Here is an 18,883-nt window from a genome sequence, read left to right on the forward strand (position 1 = left end):
TAGGTTCATTCAAAACATTCATCGCTTTCTTTAGTCTCATCGGTTTCGATGCTATTATTGGGACTGCTTTCTTCCTGGTCATCCCCAACTGATGATGCAATATTTGTTGTATTTTTATTCTCCATTCCCTTGTGGACAGATCTGTGACCTCCCATGGCTTGGTAAGTGGGGTAGGATTTGCCGCAATCTCTGCATTCATACCTTCGAGGCATCTTCTGAGTTTTATCAATCAAGCCAAGTGCTTCTTCTTCTTGATCATGAGTTCCTGAATGCCTCACGTGATTCGTCACTTTCTTCTTAATTTTCATCTTCTCTTTACTTATTTGATAACCGTGATCTTCACTAGTATTCTTTCTCTCGTCATGTTCTTGATCTTTGCCATGCCCTTTAGTCTCATCAATTACAAGCTTCTTCATTCTTTGTTTCTCCGTGTCCAAAGAATCAATTATTTTATCCATGCACGAGATCGAAAGTTCAGATTTCTTGCTGTCAGTCACAGAGCCGCAATTTGTCGAGCCACCATTACTAGCAGGGAGGATTTGGTTGGGACGAGTAGAATGCTTTCCACGAGTAATAGACAAGAGAACTTCGGCAGCCCAAACTGCCCTTGTGTCTCCTCGCCCCCTTCTGTCAGACTTGGACCAGTTGGACAGAGACTTCGAAAGATCAATATTGTACCCCGTAAATTTTGAATATGTTGAACCACTGCTACTATCATCCACAGAGTCTGAACTGCTCACACTAGAACCGTTTCTGTCAACCTCCGGCGGCGGCGGCTGGGGAGGTTGAACCCTCCTCCGACCCCTATCCAAAGCCGAAGGATCACTTTTCTTGATGTTCTTGGAAAGAAAATGATGTTGGTTTGTCCGACTGTGAGATCCTTTGTGACCTCCAAAAGCACGTCCATCCTTAAATGTTTTGCCACAAACGTCACAAATACGTTCTTTTATATCTTTTGGCTTCGACCCGTCGTCGCGATTATCCGTGGTTCCAGATGAAGTACTGAACTCGTTCATCTTCTCCTCATCTTCACTTGGTATGAAATCATAATTTCCTTCAGACTCGTTTTGATCTTGTTCTTTATCGTCATCCATGGGGTGGAGAGAGAGGAAGAGAGAAGAAAACCTGCGTGAGAAACAGAATAAAAAAACCAAGAATCGCAGCAGAAGAAAGGAAAACTGAGAAGATATTGCGAATTAGTTGGTTGGTATTCTCTGGAGAAATGAAAAGAAAGATAGAGCTACATATATAGGAAGCGATTGAGAAAGAAGCTATTGTGGCCGTGGCACATATATATTACATACATCATTCTTCACAACATTTTACCTAACAAAAAGATTACAAAGTAGACCTATAAATTAATATATCTTCATGAAATTTATTTGATCTATTTTATAATAAAAATAATTTTACAATTTAACGTATCGTATCTACTTATATCAGTTTATAAATTCATTTTTATATAATCTATTTATTACTAAAATATTTTCATTTTTTATAAACTATCTTATAAAACGAACAATATTTTACAAAATATTTTTATTTTACAATATGTGTTATAAAATATGTTGTATAATATATTCACAACCACCACACTGCCACCACGAGGTGGTCAACAACGCCTAAGGGACAGCCGACGGTGGCTACCCTCGTGAGCAGCTCAATTTAGCTGTTCAAGGGGTGGCCACAGTTGACTGCCTAATGGATGGCTACGATGGAGATATTTTTCTTTCTTTTTAGGTTTTTTCTTTATAAATAATTTAAATGATAAATATTACACAAGTCACAAATTCATTATTTTATATTTAAACATATTTTTAAGGAATGGCTCCATTTACCCAAAAAATTATGAAAGTTTTATCTCATTTCTATTTCTTCACTATTCCTTGGCATTGATGTGGTACTTTTTATTGACTGTTCAATTATTATTTTTTAATTCTTTCTATAAAACTTAAAAATTTATAAAGAATAATATCTCAATAGAATTCAAGAAAATGTAAAATTTTATTATTTTTTTAAGAAAAATTCTATTTATCATCTGCACTCTACATGTATACAATTTTTTTATTAAGTTTTTACCTTATCAAATATGTGATATATGGATGAAAAGTAATAGAATTCAATTAATTTAGGAAGAATAAAACTAAAAAAAAAAATTAAAAAACTAAAAAATAAATAAAAATAAGTATAGTATGTGGTGTGTGAGATAATGAGTAGCAAATCTCTTTCTTCAAAGAAGCAATAATATAAATAAGAAAAAATTCATTTATCATCATTTTTCTTACCATTACATGATGTGATATTAGATGATTAGAAAATATTTACTATATTTCACTTATGAATCTATCATCTAATATCATATATTATATATTGATGAAAGAATAATAATAATTAAGATAATAAATAGCATTCATTTATAAATAATTTTTGGAGAAAAAAAAAAGAGTTGGGGAAAACAGAATAGAAGTTTAGGGCTTAGAAAAACAAAATTAAATAAATAAATAAAAAATAGGAAAGGGAATATCCTTTAGGGTTTGCGTATAATATTAAGACTATAAATACCATTCGTATGGACGCGATCCGTTTTCCTTTGCTCGGTGTTACTGGAGTTCGGCCTCCCTTCTCGCCCTTTTAAGCTTCAAGTCCACTATCTCCCACTCACTCAATTCTTCTTAGATCAAAATCGAATTCAATGGCTATCACCTTCTCAGATCTCCACACCGAGTCGGGCCTCAAATCTCTTGATGAGTTTCTTTCCGGAAAATCATATATTTCTGGGTATCAATCCCTTCTTCTGATTTCCGTTTGAATTCTTTTTCATTCGTTCATCTAATCGAGACTGTTAAAAGGCTCTATTTGATTATATTGACCGTTGGGTTTACAGGGATGGGATTACGAGGGATGACATAAAGGTATACGCAGCCGTTTTGGAGAAGCCCGGAAACTCCTTTCCCAATGCCAGCAAGTGGTACGATGCTGTTTCGGCTCAGCTTGCTGCCAGGTTCGATTCATTCTCTCACTCCTGGCTTTGTGCTTCACTGTCATTTGCTTTTAAAATACCATTCTGTGTTTTGGCAAAGTTTACTTATTTATTTGCAATTCTTGTATTTTGATTTGTTTTTTGTTGGGAATTTGTTATTGGTAGCTTCCCTGGCAAAGCTGTTGGGGTGAGAGTGAGTGGCAAGGCCTCTCCAGTTGAAGCTGCTCCTACCGAGGAAGTTAAGGTGTACCTATGAGCTTTTGTTTTCTTTCTATTCATTCTATTCACGTGCTGTTTTTCTGTGGATTTCACAAATTATTAGATAGCATATGTCATCTGATTCCATAAAAGTGACTTGTTTTGCTAATTCAGTTGATGTTGAAAACAGCAGCGTCTTACTTGAAGTTTATAATGCCGATGCTATTTAAAATTAATCAGAACATTCCTCATTCGCATACTAAATTTTCAGGCTGCTCCTGCTGAAGATGATGATGACATTGACCTCTTTGGTGATGAAACAGAGGAGGAAAAGAAGGCAGCAGAGGAGAGGGAGGCAGCTAAGAAGGCATCGTCCAAAAAGAAAGAGAGTAAGGTTTTATTGTCAACTTATCTAATTTACATGAAGTTATTGCAAAATAAAAATCTAATTTAACGATAAACAATATAGCGGATTCACCATCGGATTGGGTTATGAATAAAGTTTATGAGATTCAGCATATCGTGGGGATTTCACATGGAGGACGTGAAGACCAATTTAAAGCACTTCTCACTGCTATTGAGGCGAGCCATGCGCGTGAAACCAAATAAAAAAAATAGGGAGTTAAAGCATCTATTTTGGATAATCAACTGCAATGCTAAGGGTGATAGCTCAAGTCGAGGGAAGACTAAACAGAGGGCATTGTGAAATATGGTCCCGAGGAGGGAGTTTTGGGTAGAGTATTAGTTTTATGGAAAACAAGGGAGGGGTTGGGGAGGTGTGTTCCATTCCAATGGTGTATTTTGGGGTAGTTTTTCTCTGGCTTTTTGGGTCATTAGGAGCTCTCTAGTATGGACTAGATATTTTCTTGTATACGTTCAGTGTACTCGGTTACTTTTATTGATACATATAATATTTTACTTACCAAAAAAAGAAAAATCTAATTTACATGAAGTGCTTGTCGAAAAGAACGTGTTAGATAAAAAAATGCTTTATTTTCTGCTTGTAGTTTATAATGTCTCGCACAAATTATCTTTAGGATTGCATCTTCACGATATTGAGCATAGTTGCGACTTTTGCCCATCTTAACGGCTGTCACTTCTTTTGGCTTGAAACAAAAATTGCCTGCCAAGACTAATTAGTGTTTCTTATTTCTATTCATTTAATCTTTTAACCTATAATCATTGTAGGTGGGAAATCATCTGTCCTTATGGATGTAAAGCCTTGGGACGATGAGACTGACATGAAGAAGCTGGAAGAGGCTGTTCGTAGTATTGAGATGCCTGGTCTCTTTTGGGGTGCATGTACGGTTTAGTTCTTTATTGATATAATTTCTTGTTTCTTCTTACACGGGTCCAGGGATTAACCGGATGAAATACATTTGCATTTGTACAATCGTGTAAAAAAAAAAAAAATCCTTGTTTTTCTATATAAAAGTGTGTGTACTTAACAGTTTCAAACAATTTTCTTACCGGAATACCATTTCATGTTATTTGTTACAGCAAAATTGGTTCCGGTCGGCTATGGGATAAAGAAGCTGCACATCATGCTTACAATTGTGGATGACCTTGTATCTGTGGATGACCTAATTGAGGAGCGTCTTACGGCGGAACCCTGCAATGAATTTATCCAAAGCTGTGACATTGTTGCCTTCAACAAAATCTAAGATCCTTCTTACCAAGACTGCAGCGGTACCCAAGTCTTTCGGCTATTTATTTTTTGGTCATTTGTCATCCTCTTTTACTGTTTTATTTAGCCTTGTGCTTTGGTTGTGGTTTTGTTCTCTAGAATTGTGAGATGAACATTTGATTCTACTTGTTCATCCTCTCTACCGAACAATATTCTAATAGAATCCTTTGTTCGCATACGAATATTGGTTTGAGCTAGAATCCGTATGTTAATTAGGAAAAGAAAAGCTTCTCGAGGAAGAAAAAATATTGACATAAAAATACTGAAGGCTTATACTCGTCTGGTTCTCACGTATGCAATATGCAGGATCATGGTTTTCTATAATTTTCTAATGCGAGTGCTGTCTATTGATATAAAACAATATTAGACAATATGTCTCCTCAGTGTCTATAGGCAGGATTTAGTATAATTGTTGGGTTTATAGATTATGTTTATATTTTCCCGAATTGTAAAAATTTAGTCAAAATACTGAAGATCTTAGTCCTTATGCTACAATTTTCTTCACTCTCTGAGCTCATCCTTTCTGCCAGCTCCTCGCCGTATTCTCCAACCCAAACATGTTTGGTAAGGCATTGAAGTAGATGAACAAGAAAATTCATGGACGATTTTGGCACGCAAATACCCAATTGGAACTTGGACTGAACTGTGATTAATTCAGCTTAATTTGATTTAAAATTGGGTCTAATATTCAAATATTTAATTTTCAAATTATTAAACTTATTTTAACTTAAAATTTCTTTACACATGAGACTTATAATTTTTTTTTAATTTTTTATAAATTTCATATTAACATCTAAACACATTTAAGTCCGGATTGTGGGGTTATACAAAATTAAAAATTTTATCTCATATTAACTCATTGTTACGATTTTTTTAAATTCTCATATAAAATATAATAAATAATTTAAATTTTTTCAAATTTTAATATAAAATTAATATTAAAAAATTATATTATAATAATATTTTGTTTACTATTATTTTAAATATTTTATCTCATCTGTGTAATCAAACGGGACTTAAAATTTACAAAACTCATTCTAATATTTTAATTTATTATTATTTATAAAAAAATTTAATTCATTTTAACTGAGTTCAATATCAAAACGGGATGTAAATTTCTTAGAAAGGAGTTTGATTGTTAGATTTTATATTACTTACATTTTTTCGATCAATAATGCATTCAAATCAAATTAGACCTACAAGAGGGCTGTCCTACTGTCCTTTACCCAAAAAAAAGTCTCGTTACAATGAACCTAATGCTCAAAAAAAAAAAAAAAAAGAAGGAGGACAGTAAGTGAACTACATGTTCGTGTTCCTTTATTAAAGAAGGGAACCACCAAAAAGTCGTTTGCTTTGATCTAACAAGTGGATCGATTAGTTGGGGAAGCCATAGTCGATAGAAAGAGACGTGTGGTTTGAAGTCTTGGACTCATGATTGCATCGCATGTAATTCACGCGACTCATCTTTCATTTTAGTGTATGTGAAATGTTGTGGTATGCCACATGATAAGATCGAAGATCAGCATCATGTTTATATTGCCGAGTGACTCAAACGCTTCACATCCTATTTCAAGTTGAACATAGATATTCTTTATCAACAATATTATATGGTTTAATTTTTAACGTTTTTGCCCTATATTTCTTTGTAGAGTTAGGTGTTGATACGACATATTTTAAATAATTTTATAGATCAATCACTTAAAAGAAGATATCGGTATAAAATATAACAAAGTTAAGATAGAAAACAATTCTTACCAGAATACGAGTTTGAAATCTTTGAAATATTCAACCGTAGAATCGTGTACATTTTGGAATATACCACTTGCGATTAAACAATCTTGACTTAAAAGAATCTAGCCATTACATCAGCCAGTTGATATTTATTCTTTTATTACAATCTACTTATAAATTAGAACAATGAGATGATAATTTTTTTTTATTGGTATCGGGTGTCCAAGAACAATGTTCTAACTAATCTTAAGGGTGCATAGGTTCTCGACAAGAAGTTTCATATAATTATACTTTAGCTAATTTAAAGAAAAAATCTACTAGTCTGTCTTTAAAATTGTTTACACTCAAAAAAATTTGAACCTTAGACCTGAAAGAATATACCTCCAAACTCAAGACTTTTATCACTTGAGCCTACTAAGGGTTGAGATGATAATTTATTTTGACATCACAATCCCCTCAAGTTTTTGTTCGAATTAGAGGGTGTCAAGTGAAGTAGAGATAGGTGCATGAGATGGGCGCTTACATTATTTATTGCTCATTTATATGGGCAGCAATAAATGTTGTCGGATCCATTTGATATGTCTATTTATGACGTAGGATAATGCAATTGTATTTCACCCCAAATGCATTCACACCATATCAAATTAGTTATTTTCGTCCAATTTTAAAAATCGTTTTTATGGATTTAAATTTTCAAAATTTTGTTTCCCCTTTTTTAAGTGGAAATTTTATTTATTAATTTCCCTACTAATTACTGCCCATGCCTTTTTTTTTTAATTTTTTTTTCTATTTAATTTGGGTTTAAGAGCTAGAGTAGATGCATGTTATTTCAGGAAGATCCTCTAGATTTTCTATGATAATTTATGAGACAATATTTAAATCATATTTAATGAGATCAACATTTTATTACTTTAAAACGTGCTTTCAAATTTAAGTTCTTTAAAATACTATAAACTCTAAAATCATAAATTTGCATTGAAAATTATGAATTCACCGAAAGCTTGCCTTTGCACGTACGTAAACAAGATATCAATAGGCATGACGTGTCCATGAATTTATTAATTGTCAATTAAAGTCAAATGAAAAAAAAAATGTTGTTATCTTGACTTTATTGAAAATAGAATAATGACAAACCCCCCTAGAATTCTTATAAATAATGTGATCGTTTATGATATATGAGTAATGATGGTACATATAGTTGTGTAGTCATTTTAAAAATGAGTAGAGTCTATTATTAAAAAATTAATTTTTTTATATAAATTTCGTATTTTTTTAATTTTTTTTTAATAATTACACAACACTTACATATTCACGACTGTAATTATCATTTCTCATTATATATAGACATGCAATATATGACTTGTTTTTTTATAAGATAGGACTTTTATTTTATTTTGAGATCTTATAGTTGTGAGATGTATTTATCATAGAAAACTCCGTAAAAAATACATCATATAGCAAAGAATTAATTTATGACATCATATATTGAAAAGTTATTTATCCTATTTTAGTTATTCTACAATTACATAGTGCCACATAAGGAATAATATGAGTTTTCCTCCAAATTGTTTAAAGGAAACTTCCTTCCATTCATTTCAAAATTGATATGTCATTTAGTTATTAATTTAGGTTTAGTTTGGATTTAGAGATGAGATGATTTTAGATGAGATAATGAAAGTTGAATAAAATATTATTAAAATATTATTTTTTAATATTAATATTATTTTAATATTTGAAAAAGTTAAATTAGAATTTAAAAATATTAAATTATTTATTATATTTTATATGAAAAGTCAAAATAAACAACTGATAAATTTGAATTGAGATAAGTCAAAGTAAACTATTGATATATTTGAATTGAATCCTTATCTCATGCTAGCCTACACTTAATTCTTCGTGAGATTAAGTAAAACAAAGAATTACATTGGAATAAGATTTTTCATTAATTTTTTTTTTCATTAGTGATAGTATATTCGGATTGACATAAATTATTTAAACTTTAAAAAAATATTTCGTTGATTTAAAATATATAAAACAAAATTGGTTTAGAAACCATATGGCAACTCATATTACAATTAGATGATTTTAAAAATCTATTAATTATCAATATATATATAATTATTAGGCATTTATGAAATACGGGCGATGCAATATTTCATCCTATCATAGCATATCATGAAATTAAAATTTTTATATAAATATCTATCTTAATTAATATGACGTCTTATGATAAAATGAAATTATCAGACGTCTAAAAATATCTTATTATTATTATGAAAAATAGGCCAAAAACTTAGAAAAACTAATAAAAATGAATTTATTTTTTTTAAAACATATGAGTTGCAAAATGCAAACTAAGTGGCTAATGACAATAATTCTAATATATTAAAAAAAAAATAAAAGACTTTTTTAAATAAAAAGGAATATACAATATATTCAGTCTATAGATGACATCTTTAGAGGATATTTGGAGACATTCACAGCTGGATATACAAAATAAGGCAATCATTATTGGCATTCAGAGGAGATCAACTGTAATAACAAAATTTAAATTCCTCCTTAAAAATAATAAAATTGAGAGTTAAAAGAAATTAAAAGTATTCATCCAACTTCATTATTTATATGCTAAAATAATCCATTATTTATATATTTATTCATCTTTTACTATTTATTTAGGATAGTGTTACTATGCCTTTTCAATTTGTTTACTTGATGTGCCCTTAATGTAAATTATATATATATATATTTTATGTCAAGCATTTTTTAAACATGTTCAAACATTTGTAAAAAATAAAAAAAAAATACTAATATACCAATAATCACTTCTTTAATCATTAAGTCATTTTTTAAAAAAAAATTAAATACATAAACAGTTAAAATGAAGAGACAAAATGTGAGAGTATATTAGCTTTATCTATTTATTTATGAGTTATGTTATATATTGTTATTTTTATATATTATTTATATATTCTATTGATATAATTAACTAAATTAATTATTTTATATTAATAAAAAAGTATCAATATTATATTAATGAAGTGTTTAAATAAATTACTTTTTGATTATTTATTTATGTTTGAGTTTTTTTTGTTTTGTCGGTAGGTTCTAGAAATTTACTTTTAAGGAGGAACAGAATTATTGAATAATGCTTTTGTTTTTGTTTTATTCATGGGAGTAGGAATTGAATGTCCCACAGATTATCTTTCCAACCACTAGCTATGTAAAATGCACCCATCTTTCGCAGAAAGAGGCAGCCCGGAGTCAGTCACCTCCTCTTATTTCTCTCTTGTAGCTGTGATCACACATAAGTGGGATTTGTAAATAATCCCACCCGGAACTCATCTCCTTTTCTCGTTCGTTCTCCGGTTTGTACCCTTTTCATCTCTTCGCTCTGTAGAAAATTGATTTTTTTTTTTTTTTTTTCCCTTCCCGGAATTTATTGCAGTTATTTTGTTTGATGGTTGATAATTGTGACTGTGCTCTTTTATTTGTGGATTTGTGTCTTCGGTCTGGTTTATTATAGCAATTGTTTGGCATCGTAACTGGTTTCGTTTTGTCAGATTTACTTTTTTACGGTGTCTCTGAGTATTTTCTGGCGGATTTGAAATGAAAGTCAGGGTTTTTATTTATTTTGATATATGTAAGGAATGGAACTGCTGCTTTGTGCTAGAGATATTGATAAAGATCGTAGTATCTGTGGCATCACATAAATTGGGTTCTATTTCTTTCCTTCTTACTTTTATCTTTCTTCGTTGAATCTTTTGGATCTTTGTCTTAGTCCTGTAAGTACTTAAAAGGGAAACTCTCCACGCCTGTGCATGTTTTTTGGGAATGATTCCCAATGAAGCTATTCGCTTTGATAGGGTACCTAGGAGATGGATGGATGTAATAGAATTTAAGTAGCAGTTTTACTTGATATTATTGGATTATTTGCATTTTTTTTTATTTGTTTTTGGTTCTGCTTGTTAATATTACTTTGAAGCCTACGTATGCTGGCTTTTAATATCATGTATTATTCAAGCTACCAATTGCTCTTGATATATTGTCATTCAGCCCCGACTCAAATAGTGCTCTCTCTCCAGCCTAATAAAGGGGAAGAGGGTGATGGGTTCTGAAGAATCTGAACTATTGACTGAGTATGGGTTCTGACCTATTGACTGAGTATGTATGACCAGCAATATGAATAGAATTGATATTTTCGGGCATGATTTGTATTGATCATTTTTTAGATTTATGACCTGGTGTGGAGATGGAGAAATGGTCGTGGATCGTGACATAAAAATCCCAGTTTTTGCTTGGCTTCTGTTAGTTTTGAATATGGAGGAATCCGAAGAACTATACTTTCATCCCATTGTGTTGAGGTAGCACTGCCCATCAGATATTGGATTATTAACTTTTTAAACAAGAGCTGACCCAAGAGCCGTTGGACAGTGTCACATCAGCATAATAGGATGAGAGTAGAATGTGATCATAGTATATAGCTTAACTCTTAGGTTTATGTTTTTATGTTTTTGACAAGTAAAAAGACATTTTAATAGGTTTATTTCTTTTTCTCTTTTTGTTAGTAGGTTGTTGTTGACCTTCTATTGCCAGGGGCACCGAGGCCCGAAAAAGTTTTTTATTTTACAATTTATTCAAAAGAAGAGATGTCAAGTACTGCATACACACACTGGTGCTACCAATGTGGGGTGCGATTCAGGCTGGAAGTGGGAGAAGTTGTTTGCCCTTACTGTGATAGAGGCTTTATTCAAGAACTCAGTGAGATGCAGGACATGGCACCAGAAGATGTCTCTACACCTATTTCAGGAGATCATTATCGGCAAGCACCTGATATAATGGACCTTCTGTATGCTCTAATGACACGTAGAAGTCCCAACCCAAGACTTGATTTAGTGGATTGTGTTGATGCTTTCATGAGGCAGAGAATGGCTGGAAGAAATCCTAACTTTGATGTTAGAGTAAGGTCTGGTTTGGTTCCTGAACAGAGTTGGACGTTTCTCAATGGGCTTGATCCTGATTTTATTTTCAATCGTACTCCTGGTTCAGCCTTCTCTAATGGCGGTACAGGAAGTGGACCTAGGGATGCTGATATTAGTGACTACTTTATTGGCCAAGGGTTTGAAGAACTAATTGAACAACTTTCCATGAATGATCGACGGGGCCCACCCCCAGCACCTCGTTCCTTAATTGATTCAATGCCCAGTATCAAGATTACACAAGTGCATATGCGCACTGACTCACACTGTCCAGTCTGTAAGGAAAGATTTGAGTTGGGCACCGAAGCAAGACAGATGCCATGTAACCATATTTACCACTCTGATTGCATAGTTCCTTGGTTGGCTCAGCACAATTCATGCCCTGTTTGTCGCCTTGAAATGCCTGCTCAAGGTACTGATTGTCCTCGTGTTCGTCGAAGTAGTGGAGGGAACAATAGCAGCAGCAGCAGCAGCAACTATGGTAGCTCTGGTGGTATGGAGAATAGTTCGCAGAATCCGGGAAGAAGGAATCCATGGTTGTTTACATGGCCTTTCCGCTCATCAAATTCAAGCAATCGTCATCATGCTGAAGATAGAGGAAGAAACACCTCAGCCACTCACGAACAGAATGATGAGATGAGTTACCCTGGATGGCCTTTTAATTATTAAGACTTTTGATTGCTTTCTTTGTCAAGTTCACTTGGGATACCATTAAGGCTTGTAAACGAAGTGGGTGAATTAGAACTGGTTTTAGAGTTTGGTTTATGTCGAACTTTTTGAGAGGTAATTGGAGTTTGATTACATTCACCTTTTATTGTAAATGATAACGTGCTAGGTGGAGTGGAACTGATTTCAGTAAACCAGTCTGTTATCGAAAAGTATATACAACTGCGATAGGTACTTCTTGGCATCTAATTAATGCAAAGTGAATAGGTGCTTCTTAGTATCTTTTATTTTTTATTTTTATAAAAGAATGGCATGCTTATGATTTCTTGCTTTGGCAAGTCAGCTACATTTATCTGTCCTTGCCTTTGTTATTGGGTTGGAAATTTGTTTGAAGGCATATTGGGTCCTTTCATATCCAGAGTGCACAGTGCCTGGTCTGATGGGGTATATGCTCTGTTCAGCCTTGGCTTTGAATTTTGCTGCTGGTTCTAGTCATAACCTAGTTGATGAAGATCAGCCCTAATGCGCACTGATCGGAGCTTTCGTGTTTGGATCAGCTACGAGATGAAAGTCTCGTGGATATTGAATGATAGAAAAAGTGAGGACTGTCCCAGTTCAGTTGTTGATTTTGTTTTTGCTATTTCAGAGTAGCTGTTTCTGCTTCTGCTTCAGACACTCGAAATCTGTCTGGTCATAAAGGAATTGGGTGGCATGGAAGCTCAGTTTTATGTTTTTTCCAGAGAGCTTTAACTCATATGGCGTCTCCTAGTCCTATCCCTATATGAAAGAGATGGAGGGTGAGGTTTAACTTTAGGCGAGGGAAAGGAAGGGAAGATGGGGCATAAGATGAAAGTAATTTTTCAAGATAGCATCTGGTCAATTAATAAACCTTCATAAAAGTAATTTTCCAACTTCATCCCAATTACATATTTGGATGGTCCCGCGCATACAAGAAGCTCTCAGCTCGGTGGAAAGGAAAATGTGTATCAGCTAGAGGCAGACTTCTGTTGCTAAAACATGTTTTATCCTCCATACCGATTCACATTCTCTCATGTGTTAATACTCTCCATAGAGTTACATAGCATATACAACCGATTTTTCCGTCCTTTTTTGGGGGTGAACATGAAGGACCTGGTAAAAGGAATTGGATTGCTTGGGAGCCAGATTTGTTGGCCAATAGAAGAATGAGGATTGGGGTTGAAAATCTGAAAGTGATCTTTCCCAACAAAATATCAGATGTTACCACTCCTCTCTCTGGAAATCGATCCATAAATTAGTTCCTTTAGTTCTTAATTGTAGTTCTTAGAAGATGAGAGAAGTATTTAGTAATTTTTGGTTTTAAGGATTGGAATGGTAGTGGTTCTCTTTCCTGCAAAAGTTATGTTGTGGTTCAACCTTCCCTTTTACTAAGGGATCTTATAGTGGGTGTACATTGAAATATTCCAGTATTGAATCAGCTTGGAGGTTACTCTTTGGTACAAGAAATCTTAGGTCGTCCAGTTTCATTGAAATCTGGTTTGGATCAAAGGGTTTGGCAGAATTCTCTTGATGGATCTTGAGTTCCAATTAGCAAAAATGATGTGGAATGCTATTATTTCTTCAAAAATTTCCAGTTTTGGTTGGAAACTATGTTTTGGATCTGTGCCAGTAGATTCCGTTGTTAAAAGTTGTGGTATTTCTCTAGGCTCAAAGTGCTGTTTTTGAACTTACTCCTAAAATTGAATCTGTTACCATTTATTTTGCTGTTTGGGATTATTTTGCCGTTATTTATGGGTTTTCTTCCATGTTGCAACTTCCAAGTTCCATGGTAGCACATATAATCAAGATGGTGGCTGGCATCAAGGACAAAAGATCAAAAAGCCATTCTTGCATCCGTCACTCCCATGCTCATTTTATGGGAGATATGGTTGGCAAGAAATGATCATTACCATAATGGCTAAGAGTTGGCGTGCTCTGTAGTAATTAACAAAGTTCATCATTGGGCTAGTAGAATTGAATATGTTGATAAAGCTATCTCAGGTTCTTTCGTTTGATGCCCTCCTTTCTTTAAAAGTATTGAGCTCAACTCTATCAAGCAAAGGTTAAAAAACCTGTTTTAATATGTTGCCAGCGTGCTCGTAGAATGCTAAAATTTAATATAAGTTGGTTCTGTCTAAAAAAATTCATAAGCCTAACTCTTCTCATAAAATCGGTTACTGCCCTTTAAAAAGTCCTTATAGAACAGGATATGGAGGGGTACTCAGATCCTGACTCAGGTGACATGATTTTCAATCTCTCATTTGGTCTAGGAGATGGCACTAATATATATATATATGCATAACTAATGTCTCTAAGGCAAGGTCTACTATATTATCTACAAAATTAATTTGGGAGTATTGATATTTGAATTTGATTTGACCTCGTTTGTTTTCACAACTATTCTTATCTCATCTTAAGATTTATCTAATTATTACAACTTTTTCAAATTCTCACACAAAATAAAATAAACAATTCAACTTTTTCAAATTCTAAAACAAAAATAATATTAAAAAAAAAATATTCTAACAATATTTTATTTAATTTTTAATTTTTATCTCAATTGATCTCATTTCATGTACAAAAACAAACGAGGCTATGTTATACTTGTTCACTAAGTTTTGAATTATAAATGTCCACCTTGGAAGTATTACAATATTCAAGATGACATCCTTTCATTTCAACAAGTTCTATCATTTTCTCTTAAACATCTTTACAAGGAAAGTAATTTTGTGGCCGATTATCTATTATAAAATTGTGATACCCTTCCCATTTCTTAGAAAAAAGAAAGGATAAGAAGGCTATTACGCTATCCCACCCAATTATAATGATGATGAAGAATGGGGGACGCCTCTGTACAAGACATGGAATGATAGAGCCTTTCTTTACAATGAGAGAAGACCAAAGGCACATTTAATGCAGCTAGACGATAGGGAAAAGGGCATTTGATTAACGAGAAAAGGCGGGCATTAACCTGACCAAGTGCACCAGAATACCGATCAGATGGCAAAATCATTCGGGACTGTAAAGCGGCCTTTGGTAATCTCTTTGTATTAAAACTATAATACAATTAAATTCTAACACTTTTTTCACAGTATGTTTCAACCAATTAAGAAACAAAAAGCACAGAAGACCACAAAGGGTACAAGAAAAGTCTAGCTATTAGTTGTCTAGCAGCTTAACCAAGGCCAAGTGGAGCCTTTTCTCAACTCTGAAGGACCAAAGTTGTATACAACTGTTTACGCGCAGCCCGTTTAGCTACAATCTCTATCCATGGGGAACTCAAGATGTATGCATCGGTTTTACCCAATTTCCACTTCCTCATGTTGATGTTTGATACGGCCAGGCTTGGCTCTATCAATGGCAATTCCAACCCTATGCAATGAACCCCATCTGCTTTTCTTTCTCCTAATGTATCTCTTTCCTCTTGGGTGAGAAACTCAACCTTGATTTTTCCATTTGGAAGTGAAAGCCGGGCTTGATATTCATCCAAATCGGTGGGGATCAAAACTTTTTGGATCACAAGCTTTATGTCGCAACCATGCAGCTCCATCACGATTTTGTTCATCAACTGTGCCGGCATGTCGGGTACAGGTGGATCAAGTGTCCGTTGATTGTAGTTCATCTTCTTCCTCTTCCTTTTGGGTTTCCTGGACTCTTCTTCTCGGCCTTCTGCATGCAGGTAGTTGTTGACGTTTGCAGCTGAGAAATTATTACATTCAAACGGCCTCCAGCGTTTCTTGGGTGAAAGAGTATTCAAGAACTTCTTAAAGTTGTTGTCATCAAAAGTCCAGCATTTCTTTAGTGGTAGAGATCCGAACTCCATCTTCCTTTCCTCCACTGCTGTCATGATCATTATCATCTTTCTCCTACTTTTGTTCTTGAAATTCGAAAGATCTTCAAAAAATAAAATCATATACGTATTTCGAGAAGTGTTGCACGCAGAGAATGGAACCTTCAACAAAGGAGATCATGAAGAGCTAACAAGACGAGCGTTAATCCTTAAATTGGTAGTAATCGAGAGGCGGAGAATTCCTAATCCTATTCCTATATATAGGCAGGTTCTTACCGCCTTACGGATCCAACGTTCGAAAACCAGAAATTTGAAATCATAGGCAGGCAATTCTTACCGCCTCAAGGCTCCAACGTTCGAAAAACTGAAATTTGAAATCAAGTATCAACGATTAACGAAGGAAGGGAGGATGTACGTACTCGATTAATTTAAAGTATATATATTGTTAATATTTTTTCAAATATTAATACCAATATTATTATTCATTTATGATTTTTTTTTATCAAATATATCAACGATATGTAGATCAAAGTTGTTGGTTTTAGTTTAGGGCCAATTTGGATAAAAAAAGTGATCTCAATTCATTTCATCTAATAATTATAACTTTATCAAATTCTCACACAAAATATAAACAATAATTCAATTTTTTGAAATAAAAAAATAATAATATTATTAAAATATAATATTTTATTCAACTTTCAACTTTCATCTCAATTCACTATTTACATGACACCTTAGTTTTGTAATTCTTTTTTATTTTTTGTGCCATCTACCAAACTAAATGCAATATCAATCATTCAGCAAGAGTTTTTATATAAGATCATATATACAAATTACAGATGCAGGAGCTTCGTGCATATATACCCTTTATTAAAAAATAAAAAGGGACTCCACCATAAAAAGTTGAGAAAATTTCATTTTTTCTTCGTGGATCTACCTTTTTACAAAATACTTGCACAAGATTCGTATATTTGAAACTTGTCCCTAACATTACTCTATTATATATCCATATCCTTCTATTCAATAAGTGGAAAACGACTTGAGTTTATTTTACTCAACATTGTATGAACAACGTACCGACGTATATTGAAGATCATGCACGTCCAATTGCAGCCATATGTGCTTCATGTGGCATGTTCTTTATAATGTGCCTCGAAGCTGCTTCTTCTTTTCTATTTATTTATTTTTTAAATTTGGTTTTGTTTTTTTGCATCGAAAACCATTAGGGTAGGTTTAGTAAGTGGAAAGAGACATAAAATTTTTATCTCATCTCATTTTATTATTACAACTTTTTAAAATTTATACATAAAATATAATAAATATTAATTCAACCTTTTCAAATCTCAAAATAATAATAATATTAAAAAATATTATTTTAAATTTTTATCTAAAACAAAAAATTATCATTTCACTATCTAAATCGGTACCTACCCTAAGTCCACCCGCTTGAGCTTCTAGGAACTAGTCTAACATTCAAATACCAAACTTTCAAATAACTCATTTGAACTCAAAACCTTTTTACACGTAAGACCCATAATATTTTTCAATTCAACACCTCTTTACAAGTATGACTCACAACCTTTTGTAATTTTTCGTAAATACATTTAAACTTATCTTAACATCTAAACACATCTAAACTCATTTTAGGTAGGCTTCACAAAACTCACTCCATCATCTCAAGTCACTATGTACTATTTATAAAGAATTCAACTCATTTTAATTTAACTCAACATCCAAATGAGGCCATGGCATTGGGTTGGATTTAGTGTATGTTACTGCATGCATGCAATATATGTGTGTCTATATATATAGACATAAAGAAATTACACAAAATTAAATCTATAAAAAGATGTACGAACCTTCATGTGATATATATGTTAGATATACTTTACGATAAAGGTAATTTTACAATCTCACATATCATATTAAATTACGTCATTTTATAGATTTATTTTTATATAATCTTTTTGTGACTACACATTTGCATAATGTAGTACTTTGGTTAAACATACATCCGCCATGATCTTCAATATTCTAGTTACATGGAGAGTTAGCCCAACTTAAAGACAGTCAAATATTACATCGATGAGTAGAGGCAAAAGGAACCGTCAGGAAATATTGGAAAGAAACCGGCCCCAAGAACTATTCCTATAGAATTGGTGTGTGTTAAGAATGCAAGCACTAAGAGACTAGATGAAAGTAATTGATGGTGGCAAAAAATAAAATAAAATAAATAAATAAAAGGGCCTAAAATGTCTAATTGGAAACTGAACAATTTCTGCTTTAATCTTATTTTATCTTATTTCTAAATATAATTTAAATATAAAATTTTTAAACTAATCATTATAACTTTTTCAAAATTTTAAAATATAAAATAAAAAAATTCCAACATTTTCAAATTTTTAAACCAAAATAATATTATAAAACTATATTCTTACAATATTTTAATTTTATAATATTTTTTATTTAAATTTCTTTATATCATTCTTCAAAATCCCATAAAATAACTATCTCACTACTATTTATAAATTATTTTATTATTATTTATAAAATTTTCATATCATCTCATTTTCCAAATCTGTCATGCGGCACACAAAGGCATAAATGCATCTCAAGAGGTTTTGTGATTAATAGTAAAGATTTCACGATAGAGCTTAGGAAATGAGATAAAATCTTTTAGGCATTAACTCTGTTTCGTGCTTATTTAAAAGTTTACTTTTTTTATCCAAAATTTGAATTCTTCATACAATTTTATATATTTATTATATTAAATCACGTCAATTTATATATATATATATTTAATTTAAGCATTTTTCAATAATCAAATTTACGTGTTG

General features: G+C 32.6%; 4 protein-coding genes across 5 annotated transcripts; 2 read left to right on the forward strand and 2 right to left on the reverse strand.

Annotated features, from left to right (window-relative positions):
• Positions 1-5: 5 nt before the first annotated feature.
• Positions 6-1,094, reverse strand: LOC122293758 (zinc finger protein ZAT4-like). The gene has a single exon (XM_043102242.1). The coding sequence runs from the start codon at positions 1,092-1,094 to the stop codon at positions 6-8; it is 1,089 nt and encodes a 362-aa protein (XP_042958176.1).
• A 1,483-nt stretch (positions 1,095-2,577) lies between these two features.
• Positions 2,578-5,043, forward strand: LOC122294996 (elongation factor 1-beta 2-like). The gene is made up of 6 exons (XM_043104001.1): positions 2,578-2,778; positions 2,885-3,001; positions 3,146-3,224; positions 3,450-3,567; positions 4,367-4,480; positions 4,679-5,043. The coding sequence occupies exons 1-6, from the start codon at positions 2,693-2,695 to the stop codon at positions 4,840-4,842; spliced, it is 678 nt and encodes a 225-aa protein (XP_042959935.1). The 5' UTR covers positions 2,578-2,692; the 3' UTR covers positions 4,843-5,043.
• Positions 5,044-9,776: 4,733 nt separating this feature from the next.
• LOC122294719 (probable E3 ubiquitin-protein ligase RHC1A) lies at positions 9,777-12,518 on the forward strand. Of its 2 annotated transcripts, none has more exons than XM_043103639.1 (2): positions 9,777-9,961; positions 11,162-12,518. In XM_043103639.1, exon 2 carries the CDS (start codon positions 11,243-11,245, stop codon positions 12,239-12,241), a length of 999 nt encoding a protein of 332 aa, XP_042959573.1. In that variant the 5' UTR covers positions 9,777-9,961; positions 11,162-11,242; the 3' UTR covers positions 12,242-12,518. The 2 variants fall into 2 exon arrangements, with proteins under 2 accessions (XP_042959573.1, XP_042959572.1); XM_043103638.1 differs by having other exon boundaries at positions 9,778-9,961; positions 11,165-12,518.
• A 2,777-nt stretch (positions 12,519-15,295) lies between these two features.
• On the reverse strand, positions 15,296-16,372 carry LOC122293222. Its single transcript, XM_043101735.1, has one exon. It carries the CDS (start codon positions 16,167-16,169, stop codon positions 15,459-15,461), a length of 711 nt encoding a protein of 236 aa, XP_042957669.1. The 5' UTR covers positions 16,170-16,372; the 3' UTR covers positions 15,296-15,458.
• Positions 16,373-18,883: the final 2,511 nt, after the last annotated feature.

Source organism: Carya illinoinensis, chromosome 14 (genome assembly GCF_018687715.1).
Source record: "Carya illinoinensis cultivar Pawnee chromosome 14, C.illinoinensisPawnee_v1, whole genome shotgun sequence".
NCBI classification, from domain to species: Eukaryota; Viridiplantae; Streptophyta; class Magnoliopsida; order Fagales; family Juglandaceae; genus Carya; species Carya illinoinensis.